Source organism: Theropithecus gelada, chromosome 4 (assembly GCF_003255815.1).
Source record: "Theropithecus gelada isolate Dixy chromosome 4, Tgel_1.0, whole genome shotgun sequence".
Taxonomy (NCBI): Eukaryota; Metazoa; Chordata; class Mammalia; order Primates; family Cercopithecidae; genus Theropithecus; species Theropithecus gelada.
In genome coordinates this window covers 88,608,720-88,628,763 of record NC_037671.1, presented here as the reverse complement: position 1 = coordinate 88,628,763, position 20,044 = coordinate 88,608,720, and the positions used below count along the sequence as shown (strand labels likewise).

The 20,044-nt window shown below is 39.5% G+C and overlaps 1 protein-coding gene across 2 annotated transcripts in view; it reads left to right on the top strand.

Annotated features, from left to right (window-relative positions):
* MDN1 (midasin AAA ATPase 1) overlaps window positions 1-20,044 on the top strand; it is a 185,658-nt gene that overhangs the window by 95,210 nt on the left and 70,404 nt on the right. For both annotated transcript variants that reach the window (XM_025384538.1, XM_025384537.1), the window contains exons 35-49: window positions 788-985; window positions 2,706-2,914; window positions 4,183-4,305; window positions 6,711-6,908; window positions 8,481-8,588; window positions 8,953-9,141; window positions 12,178-12,267; window positions 12,373-12,636; window positions 12,781-13,042; window positions 14,591-14,750; window positions 15,617-15,733; window positions 16,643-16,851; window positions 17,788-17,936; window positions 18,292-18,503; window positions 18,822-19,042. In XM_025384538.1, the coding sequence (XP_025240323.1) occupies window positions 788-985; window positions 2,706-2,914; window positions 4,183-4,305; window positions 6,711-6,908; window positions 8,481-8,588; window positions 8,953-9,141; window positions 12,178-12,267; window positions 12,373-12,636; window positions 12,781-13,042; window positions 14,591-14,750; window positions 15,617-15,733; window positions 16,643-16,851; window positions 17,788-17,936; window positions 18,292-18,503; window positions 18,822-19,042 (2,709 nt within the window). The remainder of the gene's footprint in view (window positions 1-787; window positions 986-2,705; window positions 2,915-4,182; window positions 4,306-6,710; window positions 6,909-8,480; window positions 8,589-8,952; window positions 9,142-12,177; window positions 12,268-12,372; window positions 12,637-12,780; window positions 13,043-14,590; window positions 14,751-15,616; window positions 15,734-16,642; window positions 16,852-17,787; window positions 17,937-18,291; window positions 18,504-18,821; window positions 19,043-20,044) is intronic.

The following is a 20,044-nucleotide window of genomic DNA, read 5'->3' as shown; positions in this document are numbered from 1 at the left end:
AAGTTGATATATATCAACATGTCATCTAGGTTTTAAGCTCCTCATGCATTAGGTATTTGTCCTAATGCTCTCCCTCCCCTTGCCCCCCATCCCCTGACAGGCCCCGGTGTGTGATGTTCGCCTCCCTGTGTCCATGTGTTCTCATTGTTCAACTCCCACTTATGAGTGAGAACATGTGGTGTTTGATTTTCTGTTCCTGTGTTAGTTTTTTGAGGATGACGGTTTCCAGCCTCATCTATGACCCTGTAAAGGACATGAACCCATTCTTTTTTATGACTGCGTAGTATTCCATGCTGTATATATGCCACATTTTCTTTATCCTGTCTATCACTGATGGGCATTCGGATTGGTTCCAAGCCTTTGCTATTGTGAATAGAAGCACTGGCCAATTTTTAACGTGCGCAGTCATTTTTTGATAATGGGCCTGAATATTTTAAGTTTATTTTAATGTCATAAAAATCACTATGTTCTGGTTTTTCAGCCATGAAGATTTGAAATATAAATCAAAATGGTTACTAGTGCCGTATTAGGTACTGTATCTAGGCTGATTTATCATTGAGTGTCTAGAGTGTTTTACTGAATGATCTGCTGCTTAATTGATAATCCATAGATTGTGGAGGATGGGTGTTAGACTTCTTTCTTAGAACTGCTTATACTAGAAATCACATTTAGGCTGCAGTTTTGCTGAGGCCCCTTTTTTCCAGGAACCTGTGCCAGACCTCCTGCTGAATGGTGGTGAAGCTTGGTGGTGTCCTATTGCTTCATGGAGTGATCCTCTGTCTTTTAGGGGTAACTTCCTCTGGGTTTGGTACAGCCCTTTTGGCACGAAAAGAATGTCTGAAATTTCTAATCAAGAGGCTTGCCAAGATTGTACGACTTACAGAATATCAGAAAAATGAATTGAAGATTTATGACAGAATGAAGGCCAAAGAATTCACTGGAATAGATAACCTTTGGGGAATTCATCCATTTTTTATACCAAGGGGTAAGAATGATTTTTAAAAAACCGATTTTCCTTTTCTATAGATCATAGATACTTGGCTTTTATTGTGACTTAGTTTTAATGTGTAATACTCATGATTATGTTTGCACTAACTGAGTTAGATTCTGACTTGGGAATAACCATAATTGTGGGAATGGTTCAAAATACATAACTGGCATGTAAAAATAGAGGGAAATAGAGACTTCAATCTATAAATAGATTTATACAGTGCTTATTTTTTTATTAGTTGGTTCCCACATTAGGAACTTTCCTGTAGTAGAGCTCTAAACTTTGCTAAGGTTGAGAATACACTTTTAAGTGGCTTGCAAAGACCTATTTAGCCTATAATGTATCTTAGCTGTAGAACCTCATCATCTTTTAAAGAAACAGGTTTTGTGAATCTTTGAAGGCTGGTAATGTGTCATTCCTGATCCAGTCCCTGGCATCTGACATTTAGCCTCATAGTCATAGGCACTCAGAAAATTTCTGATGGATAAGTGAATGATTAAATAGGAAATGCAGTAGTGTAGGAGATAGTGGGTTTGTGTTCTAATTCTTCCTCTCTATCTAGATTGCCTCTACCAAAGATTTAAATGAGGCAGTTAGATTAGCTACTTCTAAGGTGCTCCTATTTTTTCAGGATGTTGTTTCCATAGCAGGGTCTTCTGTTTCTTGTCCCACCATCCTCTCTACATTAATAATTGATGAATGCCTGAAATATATGGAGTTGCAGTGGCAATTTACTAGGGTTTCAGTGGTGAACATAACCAGTCCAGATTCCATTGCCCTTTCCCCTCTCCTCAGAGCTCCATCTCTCCTTAGCAGTATTCCCTCTTCATCCCTAATGGGCTGTATTATCTAACCATCAAATCCCTTCTCTAAGCTGCCATCATAGGATTCAGTGCTCCTGTGTAGGAGATATATGCTAGTGGCCTAGAACTGGGGTGGTAAGGGTGAGGTAATAAATGTTTTCCTAGCCTCACTCTCTTTAAACTGGTGTACAAAAACAACAACGAAAACAAAACAAAAATTTCTTCCAAGAGAAAGTGGCACAAATGTTAACTCTTGCAAGACCATTATTAGTCCTGCATATCAGTTAACTTATGAGTTAAGGACGTAGTCTGAATTGTTTTGGTGGCCAAAAACATTGGATGAAATTGATTATGTGGAACCATGTGGCCCATACACCTAGCTTACACTTGGTTTTTTTTTTTTTTTTTTTGTATTTTTAGTAGAGACGGGGTTTCACTGCATTAGCCAGGATGGTCTCGATCTCCTGACCTCGTGATCCGCCCGTCTCGGCCTCCCAAAGTGCTGGGATTACAGGCTTGAGCCACCGCGCCCGGCCTACACTTGGTTTTTAGGAAAGTAACTATGAAGGTAAATTGTACAAGTACATATAGAGATTCAGGGTGTAGGTTGTGAAAGGAGAGGTGTGCGTTTGCAATTAGACTTATGTACCTATGTACATGTATGTGTATAGGAGATGGAGAGATCTGTGTAGTAGGCACAGTTGAAGAAAACATGCTATTGGCTGTTCCTTTAAAGCATTTTATGGATCTAAAAGTGGGGAAATATTGAAATAGGGATTGAACATTTTCACTGCAAATGGTACTTCACTAACTGATAGCCCATGTGGTAGAATTTTAAAATCTTGAGTTGATGTGTACATATGATTTGGTGGTGTCCTGCTTATAAGTGGCTTTGCTTTTCTCCACTTAAGGACCTGTCCTACACAGGAATAATATTGCAGACTATGCACTCAGTGCAGGGACCACTGCTATGAATGCACAGAGGCTCTTAAGAGCTACCAAACTGAAGAAACCCATTCTCCTAGAGGGTTCCCCTGGTGTTGGCAAGACAAGTTTGGTGGGAGCATTAGCGAAGGCTTCAGGAAATACCCTTGTTAGAATCAACTTGTCAGAGCAAACGGTAAGCTCGGTCATCCTACAGCTGATGGAGATAGCTATAGATAGTAATGTCTGTGTCAATTTATAGTTTCCTAATCAGAAATGGTTACATTATCAGTATCCTCAAATATTTCTTTTCTTTTTTTTGTTTTTTTGAGACAGAATCTCGTTCTGTTGCCCAGGCTGGAGTGCAGTGGCGCAGTTCTCCTGCCTCACTCTCCCTAATCGCTGGGATTACAGGTGTCCGCCACCACACCTGGCTAATTTTTGTATTTTTAGTAGAGACAGGGTTTCACCATGTTGGCTAGGCTGGTCTCAAACTCCTTATGTCAAATGATCCACCTGCCTTGGCCTCCCAAAGTGTTGGGATTACAGGCATAAGCCATGGCGCCCGGCCTGTATCCTCAGATATTTCATATCATAGTAAAAACCACAGCAACATGACCTTCCAAACTAAATCTTCTTTGGATTTGTTCATTGCTGACACCTATAATATTAATTCTCTCTGGATGCTTTATTCTAATTCTCTTTTGAGAGAGAATTATCCACTTTGGTATTTATTGTAATATAACCCCACTTAATTTTTGCTTAAATTTTTTTAAAAAAGTAGTAGAAATAAAATGACTTTTAACAATCTAAGGAAAATATGGTACAGATGACAAATTGAGACTCCTTTGGAATGGAGTTTTGCTTTCTTTTCTTTTTTTTTTTTTTTGAGACGGAGTCTTGCTCTGTCGCCCAGGCTGGGGTGCAATGGCCGTATCTCAGCTCACTGCAAGCTCCACCTGCTGGGTTTACGCCATTCTCCTGCCTCAGCCTCCCGAGTAGCTGGGACTACAGGCGCCCGCCACCTCGCCCGGCTAGTTTTTTGTATTTTTTAGTAGAGATGGGGTTTCACCGTGTTAGCCAGGATGGTCTCGATCTCCTGACCTCGTGATCCACCCATCTCGGCCTCCCAAAGTGCTGGGATTACAGGCTTGAGCCACCGCGCCCGGCCGCTTTCTTTTCTTTTTAAGCCCGTCAATTAAATTCCAAGTACAGCCAATGTTGAGAACTGTTAATCTAGAGCACCAGGTCAAATTGATTAATATATGGAGCATGTTGGGAAAGTTCTTGGGGCATGTTTGGGCTCCTGGTAAAGAGGGCTGGGATTGGTTAGTTCTGTCTTGGGTGTAGAAAGGAAGAGTAGTGATGCCAGCCCAAAGTGTTTATCATTTCAGATTTAGGGGTTAGAATCTAGTTGATTTTTAAAGTAATATTGGCTTTTCTCCATTTCTTCCCCTTTCAAAGGACATCACAGACCTGTTTGGAGCAGATCTCCCTGTTGAAGGTGGCAAGGGAGGAGAGTTTGCCTGGCGTGATGGCCCCTTACTGGCAGCTTTGAAGGCAGGCCATTGGGTGGTGTTGGATGAGGTGAGGAGCCTGTTTGTCATGCTCAAGATGGTGATCATGTGTGTAAGGAGTAGTCATCCTTTCACAGTTCCATTTCACAATCCATTTCTCAGTGGAAGATCCTGCTGATGACTTTTCTCCGCGAGACTCCGTCTCAAAAAAAAAAAAAAAAAAGAAAAGATCCTCTGTAGTTTCCTTTAAGAATAAGGAAGGTCAGTTGGCAGAATACACAAAAAGGGGCTCCTGTATATAAAACCTACAAACTCTCCCACTGGTTAAAGTTACCCTTCAGAGGAAAACTGCATCGTCACTAGTTTAGTCTCTGACAGGCTTGCTGTTTTTGCATTTATTTTAGAGGCATTTTACAAGTAGTGTCAACCACTTCATGTTTTATTAGTGCACCAGAGAAACTAAGAAAAGACATACAAAATGACCTACCAAAATGAGGAAACGATCAGTTATATGTGCATATTGGGTAAATTATCAGAAGAAAGAACAGAGCATGAGACATGATAAATACTGAATCTCTGACAGCTAGAGATATGGAGCTGGGTCATTTTGGGGTATACAATATTCAGGAAAAGGCTAGAAGTATTTGTGGGAGCTGAAATGATTAGAGTGATGTACATGTCACAGGTGAGACTTTGGACACAGGTTGCAACAGGTCCCCCAGGCTCAGATTCCTGGGTCCAGTCATCAGAGAGGGTGCTGCAGGACTTCTGTCTGCTGAGCTGCTTTCTGCCTTTTATTCTTGGGATAACAAGGAAGGGGAATTTTTTTCCTTTTTTCAGATTTTTTTTTAAACAAGTTGTCTGACAGAATATATATTAGCCAGGAAAAGAGAACGCCTAGTTTTAAAGCTGAAGGCTACTGACCATACTTAGTATTTAGTGGAATTGTGTATTTAGTGGAATTGCATTCAGGGACTGCAAGACATTCTAGATTTATAAACACACTTAACAGCGGCCTTCTGTTTGGGAATATACAGAGCTGTTTGTGCTTTGTGGTGCATATGTAAACATGACACTTGAAATTCTAATATAGTATGCTCTGATTTTTGTCCATTTGCATTTTATTAACTTGTATTTTCCCAATCTCGTTTTTCTGTGTTACCAACAAACCACACATGCTTTCCATCCCTGAGCTCTGAACTGCTCATCTGAAGACCTACATTCAGGTCTTTTCATCCTGGCCCAAGAGCCGCTTGTAATTGTTCTTGTTTACAAAATTGGTGGAAATCAGCTGTATTGACTCCTTTTATATCCTGACCTTGAAACCCGTTGGATATTTTGTTCAGTGTTTGAGATGGGAAAGTATTTAAAAAGTTAGCAAACCTTATCTGTTCTCTACAATTAGTGTTACACATCTTTTTCTTTTTCTTTTTTTTTTTTAGGCAGAGTCTCGGTCTGCCACTCAGGCTGGCGTGCGGTGGTGGGTTCTCGGCTCACTGTAACCTCCTCCCAGGTTCACGTGAATCGTGAATCTCCTGCCTCAGCCACTTGAGTAACTGGGATTACAGGCATGCGCCACAATGCCTAAGTTTTGTATTTTTAGTAGAGACAGGGTTTTGCCATGTTGGCCCGGCTGGTCTTGAACTCCTGGCCTTAAGTGATCCACCTGCCTTGGCCTTCTAAAGTGCTGGGATTACAAGCGTGAGCCACCATGCCTGGCTAATTTCTGTTACACATCTTAAAAACTCAGATTGTGAAAATGAAATATCTGTGTATTTGCAAGGTTTTCTGCAAGTTATTACTTACAGAGTAGGTTAATATAGGTACGTATAATTGATACAGTTTAACTTTTGAGAAGATTTTTAACTTTAAAATTTAATTTGAGCATTTATTCAGTTTAAACATTATTGATATGTGTGTGTGTGTGTGTGTGTGTGTGTGTATCTATGTAAGATACCAGCCAAAATCTCTTTAACGTACATGGGAAATAAAGAATAATAGAATTGGACCAGGTACAGTGGCTCATGCCTATAATTCTAACATTGGGAAACAAAGGATGGAGAATTACTTGAGCCCAGGAGTTTGAGACCATCCTGGACAACATAGCGTGACCTTGGCTCTACCAAAAAAAAAGAATTAACTGGGTGTGGTGGTGCACACCTGTGGCCACAGCTATGCAGCGGGCAGAGGTGGAGGATCTCCTGAGCCCTGGAGGTGGAGGTTGCAGCGAGCTGTGATTGTGCCACTGCACTCCAACCTGGGTAACAGAGTGAAATCCTGTCTCAAAAACAAAATAATAGAATGAAGACAAACCAACTCATAACTCAGCCTAAAATATAGAAGGTTATCAATATTGTTTGAAATTCCCTTTCTGAAGATAACTCTAGCTTTTTTTGCTTCATATCATTTCCCTGCTTTTTGTTTCAGTTGTACAACATATTTGAGATAAATATATGTACTTTCTTCTTTAAATAGCTTAACCTGGCTTCTCAGTCTGTATTGGAAGGACTCAATGCTTGTTTTGACCACCGAGGAGAAATCTATGTACCTGAGTTAGGAATGAGCTTTCAAGTGCAGCATGAAAAGACGAAGATTTTTGGGTGTCAGAATCCCTTTAGACAAGGAGGTGGGAGAAAAGGCTTGCCCAGGTCTTTCCTTAACAGATTCACTCAGGTAAGATTTGTTGTTGCCATAGAGACCAAATATAGACTGTGAGGGGATAAGACTACTATTATGAAGCCTTTAAGGATGTTCACTGTGAGAATTAGAGAGGATCAGCTTAACGATCCTCTTTCTTGGCCTTATATGATCAATATTAATGTGACTGATTCCCATCATTGCTTCTGTCCTTCATCTTTTGCCCCGGAAGACTCGATGTGTTATCAGCTGGAAGAAAGTAAGGTCCCCAGCCTCTTCAGGATTCTGTTACTGCACTCTGGGATGAAGTCCAATCTTGGACCTTTTCAGTTGTGCCTCTGATCTATTGAAATATATAAGAAAAATTTTTACTGAAATAATGCATTTTAACTAAAGAAAAGTAAGAAGGAACAGAAAACTACCATGGAGAATAAAAATCCACTATTCCCCATTCAGTCATTATTAGCATTTTGGTATCTTATGCCTTTATTCTTACTTGCAGAGGGTTACCTGTGTATGTGTATGCTTACTTGTTTTAACATAAGTTTTTCAGAGTTTGGCCAATCCAGAGGTTTGGAAATGCCTCTAGATTTCTTTAGTGTCACTGTCCCTTATGATTAAGAATTGGCTGAGTGTCTTTTAGGAATGTTTTATTGGCTGGGCGTGGTGGCTTATGCCTGTAATCCCAGCACTTTGGGAGGCCAAGGCAGGTGGATCACCTGAGGTCAAGAGTTCGAGACCAGCCTGGCCAATATAGCAAAACCCCGTCTCCATTCAAAATACAAAAATTAGCGGGGTGTGGTGGCAGGTGCCTGTAATCCTAGCTACACGGGAGGCTGAGGCAGCAGAATCGCTTGAACCTGGGAGATGGAGGTTGCAGTGAGCTGAGATCGTGCCATTGTACTCCAGCCTTGGCAACAGAATGAGACTGCATCTCAAAAAAGGAAGAATGTTTTATTGAGAAAACTTTCAAACATATGGAAAAGTTTGATGACTTTTATAGTGAATACTCATATCTACCACCCAGATTTAAAAGCATTTTACATTATACACAGGAAATTTTTAATAACATCTATCTTTTTTTTTTTTTGAGATGGAGTCTTGCTCTGTCTCCCAGGCTGGAGTGCAGTGGTGTGATCTCTGCTCGCTGCAGTCTCCTCCTCCCAGGAACAAGCTATTCTCCTGCCTCAGCCTCCTGAGTAGCTGAGACCACAGGCGCATGCCACTGTGCCCAGCTAATTTTTGTATTTTTAGTGAAGACAAGATTTCATTGTTCTAGTTGGGATGGTCTCGATCTCTTGACCTCATGATCCGCCCGCCTTGGCCTCCCAAAGTGCTGGGACTACAGGTGTGAGCCACCACACTGGGCCTCTTTTTTTCTTTAATTCACTAGAATAGACCTTAAAAGCAAAACCTCTACTGTGCTGTATTTAGAAGATTTTGTGATTCTTTATTCTCAAAACACAAAAAAGAAATTTCTATAACTGAAAATTATCTTTCTCATGTATTGTTACTCGGTGTTAAAGATTTTACATAATAAGACATGGAGTTATTTCTAGTGTTAAAGAGAAACAGAGGCATTTCTTCATGTTATTTTTGGATTTCTAGGTCTTCGTTGATCCTCTTACAGTAATTGACATGGAGTTCATTGCCAGTACTTTGTTTCCAGCCATTGAGAAAAATATTGTTAAGAAAATGGTTGCTTTCAATAACCAAGTAAGTACCTACCTGTATTGGTTTCTTTTGTTTCTGACTGTATTTGAACAAGCATTTTTTCAACATAGGGTTCTACCAAATTATCAGGATCTCTAACTAAAATTACTTTGAATTCTACAGGTTTCTAGTGGAAGGCACACTACATAGTGGAGGCGTCCAGTAATTCATTTCTGTATTGTGACTACCAGTGTTAATGCTTAGAGGATATGCCAGGCATTTGGAAGTCTTGAGAAAGAGGCATCTGAATCAAGCCTGTTAATTTTTGTTTCAGATTATGTATGCTTTTGTAGTACATTCCTAGTGCTTAATGCAGTGCCTAGTAGCAAGCAGGGCATGTTTCCCAATCAGGATGTTTTCTTTCTAGATTGATCATGAAGTGACTGTTGAGAAGAAGTGGGGGCAAAAAGGAGGACCCTGGGAATTCAACCTCCGGGATCTTTTCCGCTGGTGTCAGTTGATGCTGGTTGACCAGTCCCCTGGGTGTTATGATCCTGGTCAGCATGTGTTTTTGGTCTATGGTGAAAGAATGAGAACCGAAGAAGACAAAAAAAAGGTGAGTTTCACACTTGGTATTTGTATTTTTTTCCATCTGAAAGTTGATTTCCTGTGGGTGAGAAAGGACATACTCACACTAATAGCAAGCCTTTTTTTTTTTTTTTGAGACTGAGTTTCACTCTTGTTGCCCAGGCTGGAGTGCAATGGTGCAATCTTGGCTTGCTGCAACTTTGCCTCCCAGGTTCAAGTGATCCTCCTGCCTTAGCCTCCCAAGTAGCTGGGATTACAGGCATGAGCCACCAGGTCCAGCTAATTTTTTTATATTTAGTAGAAACGGGGTTTCATCATGTTGGTCAGGCAGGTCTCTACTCCTGAACTCAGGTGATCCACCCGCCTCAGCCTCCCAAAGTGCTGGGATTACAGGCGTGAGCTGCCACGCCCAGCTAGCAAGCCTGTTAAAGCTGCTTCAAAATTTAAAAGTTAAAAGAACAGACTAAACGTTCTCCTACCTTGGAGTCTCACTATATAGAGTAGCTTGCTTTAGAGAACATAATTTGCTTATCTATCCAAATCCCCATGATCACAAACCTTAAAGCAATATTGCCCTCCAGTAATAAAGAACTAAGTCTTCATCATCTTTACAAGCACCAAGGTGAGAAGCAGGAGGAGGCAGACAGGCGATACTCAGTAGAAGAGGAAGGTTTTCTGTTTTGTTTTGTTTTTAAATAAATGTCAAATTACAAAGCATTTTATCTAGAAAGTGTAATCATGTGAAGGCAGAATATTCTGCGTTTAAGTGAAAATAAAAATACCTGTTTGTAAAACTAGAATTCCCACTGTAAGGAATTGTAATAATGTGTACATTTTAGTTTATGGTATTTAAAATTCTGTCTCGCTGAATGCGCACAAATAGCTGTAGGCAGGAGGTGCTGTCGTGGCATCTTACAGGTGAAGATCCAAGGCTGAAAGTTATGGAGTGTCACAGGTAGCAGAGCTAGCTTTCCAGTTTAGGCCCTCTCCAGTTTGTCTGCTGTTTCCTTCTAGTAAACTTCACTGTTTGAAAATAAAGGAATAGATACATAGATGCCTGCTCTAGAAGCAGTAACCTCCTTGTTGAAATGTGAAGATGTGGCTGGCCCACAGCACACATGACTTTCACAGCCCTTTCATTCTGCTACCCATTCTGTTTGTTCTTATTTTTTTGAGGCAGGGTCTCACTTTGTTGTCTAGGCTGGAATGCAGTGGCACAATGCCGGCTCAATGGAGCCTAGACCTCCTAGGCTCAAGGGATCCTCCCACCGCAGCCCACTGATAAGCTGGGACTATAGGCACATGCCACCATGGCCTGGCTAATTTGTTTTTACTTTTAATAGAGATGTGGTCTTGCTGTGTTATCCAGGCTGGTCTCATACTCCTGGGCTCAAGCAATCTTGCTGCCTCAGTCTCCCAAAGTGCTGTGATTACAAGTGGAGTGAGCCACTGTTCCCGGCCACCCAGATCTTCTTTAGTGTGGTATTCAGAAACTAATTACACATAACTCATTTATCATATGTAGGTGACTTTCAATCATTCGATTAGGAGAAAGTCTTAGTAGTTTTTAATAGCTTTATTGATATATAATTCACATAATCAGCTAGTATTTTAATTTCTTCATCCACTTATTATAGTATATTATGACCAAAACATGTGCCAGTTGTTGAATGAATGATTCGTCAGGTGCTGGGTCACTGTGGTATGTGGAAGTTTTCCATCACTCTTCCGATTCACGGTTATTGTAATGGACCTTATAGGTGTTTTCTAGCGGGGGAGACAAGGTCAAGAAAAAAATATCATAGAAGGATAAAGTCTGTAAAAGCTAGAAGAGTCCAGTTGAATTGAATTTTGATTTTATAAAGCTAAACTGAAAAGCTAGATTGGGAATTTTTTTTGAGACAGAGTCTTGGTCTGTCACCCAGGCTAGAGTACAATGGCGTGATCTTGGCTCACTGTAACCTCGATTCAAGTGATTCTCCTACTTCAGCCTCCCCAGTAGCAATATTTGTAATTTTAATCCTCTTGTAGAACATCAGAGGTTGGAGGTTATATGCTTTAGTGTGGAACATGAGGTCATATATCACCTGGACTCATAGGTAGGTGACAGGAACACTTTCCTATGCTGCTTTTAGTCTCACAGTCCATTGTGTGACACTGATTATTATTTTATCTATATTATTTTATTTTCTAACTTCATTGCAGTATTCAATTATATGAGTATTGATGCTTTTTAGAAATACTATTTTGTATGCTTTTTTTTTTCTGGCTCTAATTTTCCCTACTTTTATGGGCTAAATTAAGGTTTTTTATATACCTCTATCCCCCTCCACCATTACTCTTAGATTTTTTAGAGATCCAAAATCAAAGAGAGTTAACGGAACATTTTCTAATAGCATTACTGCTAACGAAAGGATAACAATGTAAATAATTGGTTAGAGTAATAAATTTGGTTTTCGTATCTACATAAATGTTTGGAGGTATAACATGTTTTTGGAGGCTGACTAGCTTAGATTTAAAATTGGTCACTAACCATGGGCAAATTCTATAACTCTTGTGAGTGCTGTTATCTGTATAAAATGGACATGATAACTATTTTGCATGGGTATAAAGATCAGAAATAATCTACCAAAGTACTTAATACAGTATTTGGTACATAGGAGACGGTTATTGAGTGGTCGTTTTTCTTTATAATCTTTGTATTACCGTTCTATCTTCTTTTTAGGTAGTATCTTCAATGATGAAAGCAAACAGGTCTTTTTTGTCTCTAGATTTCGATATTACAGCGTCCATGGCTTCAGTTTAATTTATGGTGCATTCTCACTGGAATCTCAGATAGTTTGGAATATGACTGCTATGTTCTCAATCTCAAATTTACTTTCATTCCAAAGAATTAAATAAATGCTTTCGATCCTTTTTATAAGAGAAAATTCAAAAGGATAAGGGAATTGTGGCCAGTGTTTTTAGAATGGTGACTCTTATCACTGTGCTTGTTTTCTAGCAAGTTTGCCTAAGAATTAGGTGGAGTGATTTGTGTTTTTATTGCATTGTATTCTTCCTTTAGGTCATTGCTGTATTCAAGGATGTGTTTGGTTCAAATTCCAACCCATACATGGGAACCAGACTATTTCGTATCACTCCCTATGATGTTCAGGTAAGGAGACTAGAATAATCCTTTATCCTTTGACTTTTTTTTAATGGTTTCTTCTGCTCCCACTACCAGGCACGCTTATGAAATCTCACTGGCATGTCTTTTCAGTTGGGCTACTCGGTCCTTTCCCGTGGGAGCTGTGTTCCTCACCCGTCCCGCCATCCCCTGTTGCTCCTGCACCAGTCCTTCCAGCCCCTGGAGTCAATCATGAAGTGTGTGCAAATGAGCTGGATGGTCATCCTGGTCGGACCAGCCTCTGTGGGCAAGACCAGCCTGGTCCAGCTTCTGGCACACCTTACTGGCCACACATTAAAGATCATGGCTATGAACAGTGCAATGGATACTACTGAGCTGCTGGGTGGATTTGAGCAGGTAACCAGTCTGCCTTCATATTTTTTGGCAAAGCGTAATAAACCCCGTGATCTGACTGAGGGTGTTCTGAGTTGGTGGTGACCAACTCTGACCATAGGGCATTCTCTGACCCTATGATGAGTTCGTGTCCTCTGGAAATTACAGGTTGATCTTATACGACCTTGGAGGCAGCTGCTAGAGAAGGTGGAGGCTACTGTAAGGGCACTGTTAAGGGATAGCCTCCTTATCAGTGCTGATGATGCAGAAGTAGTGCTGCGAGCCTGGAGTCATTTCCTTCTGACATACAAGCCTAAGTGTCTTGGAGAAGGTGGTAAAGCTATCACGATGGAGATTGTCAACAAACTGGAAGCAGTGTTATTGCTTATGCAGCGACTCAACAATAAAATCAACTCATACTCGAAGGCAGGTATGTATATTTGGATCTCTGTATCAGGCACTTATCATTGCTTATATTGTGTCCATTTACACATAACAGATTTACAAACGTTTTGTATTAATTTAATACTTATTAACGATCAGAACTTGTGGGAAAGTTTGGCCCAGAAAGTAAAATGAAGCTGAGGTAAAGTATTCAGAATAGTTGATCATGAAAAATCAAATTGGAAAAAAAATTGGTTACCATGCTTTGTGGTTTATTTTGTGTGTAATCACCTATAATGATAAAACAGCATGTAAAACTTTTATTGTTATTGGCTATTTTTTTACTCATAATTTCTCAGGAAATAGAGCATTTTAAACTGAAGAATAGGAGTCTGAATTCATAGGATGTGTTTATTCATTTGTGTGGAGATGGAGGAAATACATCATTCTGTATGCCATTCAATTAACATGGAAACTTCTCTGATTTTGTGGTGCCACTTTCAGAGTGGTGGTGAGCATGCTCTTAGGATTCAACCTAAAGGCCCATAGGTTGTGTCTGTCACTATGCTTGTCTGTCTTTATTTCCAAAGCCTGCTTGTAACTGATTACAAAGTGTTGATTCCTTATGGCTGAAGAAATCAGACATCCCACTTCTAGGCCAGCAAACGTTTATCTGTGGCGGTGGGCCACTCATTTACTTCCTTCATTGTTGATCCGTCATTTCTCACTTTAAGCCTGCCATTTGAACTTGAAATCCTTTACTCATTCACTCTAATCATAAAAGATATCTGATGGAGTCATGTGTCATGTATTTTTAAATGGGTATTGTAAAACTCATTATTGAGTTAAGAATTTCTGTTGTAAACACTATACTGAATATATGTACTTTTAATCACTGTGACAACACTGCATTATAGGAAGGATTATCTACATCTAATAGATGAGGATGTGAGTGTTCATGTGAGTGTAGGCAAGTAGAAATTACTTGCCTACAGTTTTACAGTTAGCAAGTGGTTGGGCTATGGTATATTAAGTCTAAACCTTGTTACTCCCTCATCTTTCGAAGTAGAAATCCAATGTGTATTACCTTGTGATATGAAAAATAGTCATAAAACAGTTTCTAACCAAAAAGATCATTTGACAATTTTCCAGGGAAGGGCTATATAAACTATAAAGCATTTGTCTAGTAATTACCAGTTATTACTATAATCATATGATATGCTCATTATAAAGGAAGCGCAGTTTGCACTGTGTGAAGTTATAGCACTGTCATTTAGTATAAATGCACTGATAGGTGGGAAACATCCTCCTTTTGCCATTTGAGAAACCATAATACAGAAAAATCATTTGCCACCTCTATCACCCTATAGTCAACCCTGATTGGCTATTAATACAGAGAACCATTAAGAAGTATTTTCTGTCTTAAACTTAACTTTCTTATCTGTGTATAAACAGAAGCAAAACATTCTTCTATTTATTCTATTATGAAATCTTAAAAACCTCGGCTAGAAGTATCAAGCTTCCTTTTCATAAACTTAATTCTTGGTTTGAAGTTAAGTGCTGTGGATGGTGATTCTTCCCTGTGATATTTCAGAGTTTGCCAAACTTGTTGAAGAGTTCCGAAGCTTTGGTGTGAAGCTTACACGGTCAGCCAGTGGCCGTAGCCATGGCACATTTGAATGGGTTGACAGCATGTTGGTTCAGGCCCTAAAGTCTGGAGACTGGCTTCTGATGGACAATGTTAACTTCTGCAAGTAAGAACCTTACGCCTAATCATCAGTGGTCCAGCTTGAAATTTGGGATATGCTTGTCAAAGTAGAAACCCAGATAGAAGTGCTGGTATTTTGAAGCTACTATTTTTCTTAATTATGTAGGCACCCTCAGCCATAGTCTGTAGACTTCTCCCTATGGTGAACAGTTGTAGTTTGTCATCAGATAGCTGTAAGATTTCAGCTCTGTATGATAATTTTGAGCTGAACCAAAGGCTAACAAAATTGGATTACTTCTGGCAATGTCCTTTGAATTAGGCCTTTTAATATCAGAAGTCTTTTGTTAGGGTTTCTTCAGTGCAGTGTTTTCTAATGCAGGGTCTGACATAGGGCAGGCATTTATTAAATGGCCATCAGTGACACAGATTCAACCACGTATCATTCTTGATCTTACAGTAAGGCAAAGGACAAGTGTGAAACTATTGTACATATACAGTTAACAGAGAAGCTACTACAAGTTAGATGATGGCTATTTCTTCATGGAGCATTTATCTGAATGTTACAAATTGAAATCCAGCCACCTTAAATGGATTTGATAATGTGGAGGGAAGGGGGGCAGGAAAGGAAAAAGTGAAAAGGTTGTAGTGCAAGGAACTTATCATTATCTTTAATTTCATTTATTCAAAAATATCTTATGTTTTACTGTGTATAAGGCCCTGGGGTATGTGCCTAGGGAAGTGAGAAGGGAAATCAATGGGGAATCTACTTTGGAGAGATCACTATTGTATCTGGGTGAGTGATTGTGCCAAAAGGAAATGTGAGTCAAAAGCATTTGGAACCCCGTGCATGGAAGGAAAGAAGAGTCAATGCAGCATGTTAACCTATCCACCATCTGAATTCTGTCTCTGCAGCCCATCAGTGTTGGATCGTTTGAATGCTTTGCTTGAACCTGGAGGTGTCCTCACTATTAGTGAGAGAGGAATGATAGATGGATCCACTCCCACGATAACACCAAATCCCAATTTCAGGTATTTATATCTCTTATATTTCTGCCTCAGAATCTAATAGCCTCAGTAGCAGAGGTAGATGTTCAGTAGGACTTGCTTCTGTATTTTATTTATAAACTGAATCATGGGGAAGTTCACCCATTTATTAATTCACTTAACAAATGCTTACTGAGGCTTTACTATTTGCCAGGCACTGCTGGGCTGTGGGAACATAGCATAAACAAGAGGAGCAAGGTCCTTGCCTTGCATTGGTGACAAAGGTGGGAAGCAGAGATAGCAGTCACAATCCTTTTGCAGTAATTTAGGCAACACATCACAGTGGCTTAGATGAGGGTGGTCCGATGAGTTGATTTGCTGACGGACATGTGGGTTGAGAAAAGAAGAATCAAGGATGACACCTATGTTTTTGGCTTGAGTAACTGGGTAAATGGGGTTGACATTCATTGAGAAAGGGTTGCCATTCATTGATAAAGGAGCAGGTTTAATTTGGGGAGGGTCTACAGGGAATCAGCTGTTTACTTTCAGACATAAATGAGAAGTGTCAGATAACTAGATGAAGATGTTGATGGGCATTCAATATATGAAGCCAGTTGTTTCAGGAGACTACACTTGCTTCCTGTTCTGCCGTCTGTAGGTTGAGTTAAAATAATGAATTAGTACAGCCTACTTTGGGGAATATCTGAAGGTTAAATTTTTAGAGTTCTCAATACTAAAGGTACACTGGATATATATCATACACAGTTCCTTAGGAAAGTAGTTTTAGAGAAAATCTTTTGCTATATTGATGCATACTGGAAATAAAAGATCCTTGATGTGAATTCTTTGACAATGAGCCACGTAGGATTTGCCCTCACTGACTTATGCTGAGCTACACCTTTGGTTGCACTGGGATTTAAAATAGTTTTTTTCTTTGAATTGCTATTTTTCTAGACTTTTCCTCTCGATGGATCCTGTTCATGGAGATATATCCCGAGCTATGAGGAATCGTGGACTCGAAATCTACATTTCAGGGGAAGGGGATGTGAGCACCCCAGACAACCTGGATTTGAAAGTTCTGCTGCACAGCCTTGGATTGGTGGGGAACAGTGTATGTGACATCCTCTTGGCTCTACACACACAGACCCGGAGCACTGTTGTAGGTGAGGTGCTTGACTTTTGGGCCTTTGCAGAGTTTTAGTCTTCAAGAAATTTATGTTATTCCATTGGACTGCTAGTCAAAGATTTCTTACATTTAATGTATATAGAAATTATGAGGAAAACTTGTTAAAAATGTGGATTTCTAGACACCCCAAGAGGTTGGGTTTAGCAGGGCAGGGCGAGGCACAGAAATCAGTATCTGAAAGACGCTTCCTATGTCATTCTGATGCCAGTAAGCAGAGGCTAACCCTTGAGTAATTCTGCTTTACGCACTGAGGTTTATGAAGTTTGCCCATCATTTCTCCAGGGTCATCAACAGCCTCTTGAAGTTGGAATAAAGAGGAAACTGAGTTATTTAAAGCAGACAGGTGTTACTTTTTCTAAATATTCAATTACACAAAAAGGAGCGAGATAATAAATGGAGTATTGCTTGTTGGTTAACTACTCTGTGTTAGGTACCATGCAGATTGTTTATTTAATCTTTACATTAGTTCTGCAAGGCATATGTTTTCATTTTCAAGAAAAGACTCAGAGTTTGGGTAATTTATCAGTTAATAATAACAGCTGGAATTTGCAAATAGGTCTGTTGGATTTCAAATCCCATGGTCTTTTATGAGGTTACACTCAACTTGTCACCTTCATTGTGTGTCAGCATTAGATTAAGGATATATGTGACCAGGCTTTATCACATCTATAAATGAGTCCTCCATAATAAACTGCAGACAGCCAGAGAGAAACAGGGGAGATAGGAATACAAAGGTTCCTACAGGTCCATTGTGCCCTGGGGGGCTCTAGAGTCTACTTAGATTAGAAGGTTTTGTAAAGTAAGTATTTGGGTGGGGCTGAGTGGAAGGAGGTTTGATAGAAGGACAGAATTTATCCATTTTCATTGGAGATTTTAAAGACTATTGTTTATAGATGGCATTTTTTTTTAATAGGTTCTCCAACATCTTCTGTATCAACTCTAATCCGGACAGCCATACTAATTGTCCAGTACCTGCAGCGAGGGCTGAGTTTAGACAGAGCCTTTTCTGAAGCATGCTGGGAAGTATATGTCTGTTCCCAGCATTCACCAGCAAACCGGAAGGTACTATGAAGTATTGCAGAATGTTTCTAAGTTGTAATACCGTACATTATTCAGTACAAGGAAATTTTAAAGGTGGCAACCCAGTGACCTGAGAGAGTTGACCACCGCAGTTTGCTTTAATAGAGATCTGGTATCCAGGTACTTCTCTGGAAAATAGCTTGACTATAAATATTCCTTTTTTTTTTTTGAAACTTACATGTCATCAGGAAAAGTAGAATTTAACTTGTGTTTTTCATTGAAGAGTGTATTACAGGTTGTTGTGAGGTAGTCACATGGAATATTATTACTTAGCTGTTTTTTGGCGAATATCACTTTTATGTTGGTACCACTGTATTGTGTTTTTGTCTCCTGCCAGCTTGTACAGGCTTTACTGGAGAAACATGTTTCTTCTCTGCGAGCACATGAAACCTGGGGAGACTCCATTCTTGGCATGGGACTGTGGCCAGATTCTGTGCCCTCAGCTCTCTTTGCTACTGAAGATTCTCACCTGTCCACAGTCCGAAGTGATGGACAGATCTTAGCATATTGTCTCAACAGGATGAGCATGAAAACCAGCAGCTGGACAAGGTCAGTGGAGCCTTCAGCTTGTGTCTCTGGTTTCTTGGCTGGTTTTTGTTTTTGCTGGAAATGGTCAGGACACAATATATTTAACTGGAGCATTCTGTGACCATTTATTATGCAGCTGTCATAGTTTTATTGTTCATTGTGATATCGCTCACTATTTATTATTTATTAGGTGTGTTTTACCTTTCTTCCTCTGTGGGAGACTCACCTTTTCTCTCTTACCTTTGATCCAATATTTGTGAAAGGGGTTTTCTCAGTTATTTGGAATGTGAAATAAAAGGTTATTCTAGTACTGAGTTTGTTCATTTAAATGAATTTCAGGAGTCAGCCTCTTACCTTGCAAGACTTAGAGAAAATTATGCAGTCCTCCAGCCCTGAGAACCTGAAATTCAATGCAGTCGAAGTGAATACTTACTGGATCGATGAACCAGATGTTTTGGCCATGGCTGTTAAATTGCTCATAGAAAGAGCAACCAACCAGGATTGGATGCTCAGAGTTAAATGGCTTTATCATTTAGCCAAGAATATACCGCAGGGGCTTGGTGAGTAGAACAGCTTAATTTGTCCAGTGATGTGATTTATATACATTGATGCTATTTAAGTGCCTCAGCAGCTGTGTTAATCTGTGACTACACTGTTAAAATTACAGTTGGGAGATCTCCTAGGAAGAAATTTGTGGCCTAGCATTACTGTTGAGGAGCAAGTCTGCCTATAGATGTGTCACAAGATAAACTTTTGTTTCCATGTTATCCTTAGCATTTCAGGACATATTCACCTTCCTAACAAATTCAAAAGGAAAGCATACTGTATTATTTTACTTTTTAGTTTTGAACATCTGCTTTTTGTGCTGTACTGCTGCTGCAGAACCATTCTATCTGGGAAAGGTATTAGTTTTGATAAATGCATTTCTTCTAAAAGTATATAAGATTCTAATCTTATTTTAGTTCCAGTGCTCCATGTTGTCCCACTTGGAGTTGTCCCTTGGTATCTGTGGGGGATTGATACAAGGACTCTCCCTCCCCCACCCACCCAGGGACACCAACATACGTGGACGCTAAGGCCCCCTATATGAAATGGGATAGTATTTTCATATACCCTACACACATCCCCCTGTATGCATTAAGTCATCTCTGGATTACTTATAATACCTAATACAATGTAAATGCTATGTAAATAGTTGTAGTATGTTGTTTCAAAATTTATATTATTTTTGTTGTATTTTTATTTTTTGTTTTTTTTTTTAAATTTTTGAATATTTTTGATCTGTAGTTGGTTGAATTCCACAGATGTGGAACCCTCAGATATGGAGAGCTACCTGTACTTTCTTTGTAGTTCTTTCATTTTAAGAGAGGACAAAGCAACAATAACAACATTGCTTGAATTGTAAAGTACGGAACATGGAATTTGTTGGTGGATATTAAGTAATTGAGTTTACATGAGCCTTTCTACTTCATGAGAATTTGTCGATAAACCAATGGATATTTATAATATTTTGTAACACATGTGGTCATCTGTCTAAATATGTGTAGAGAATTTTTATAAAT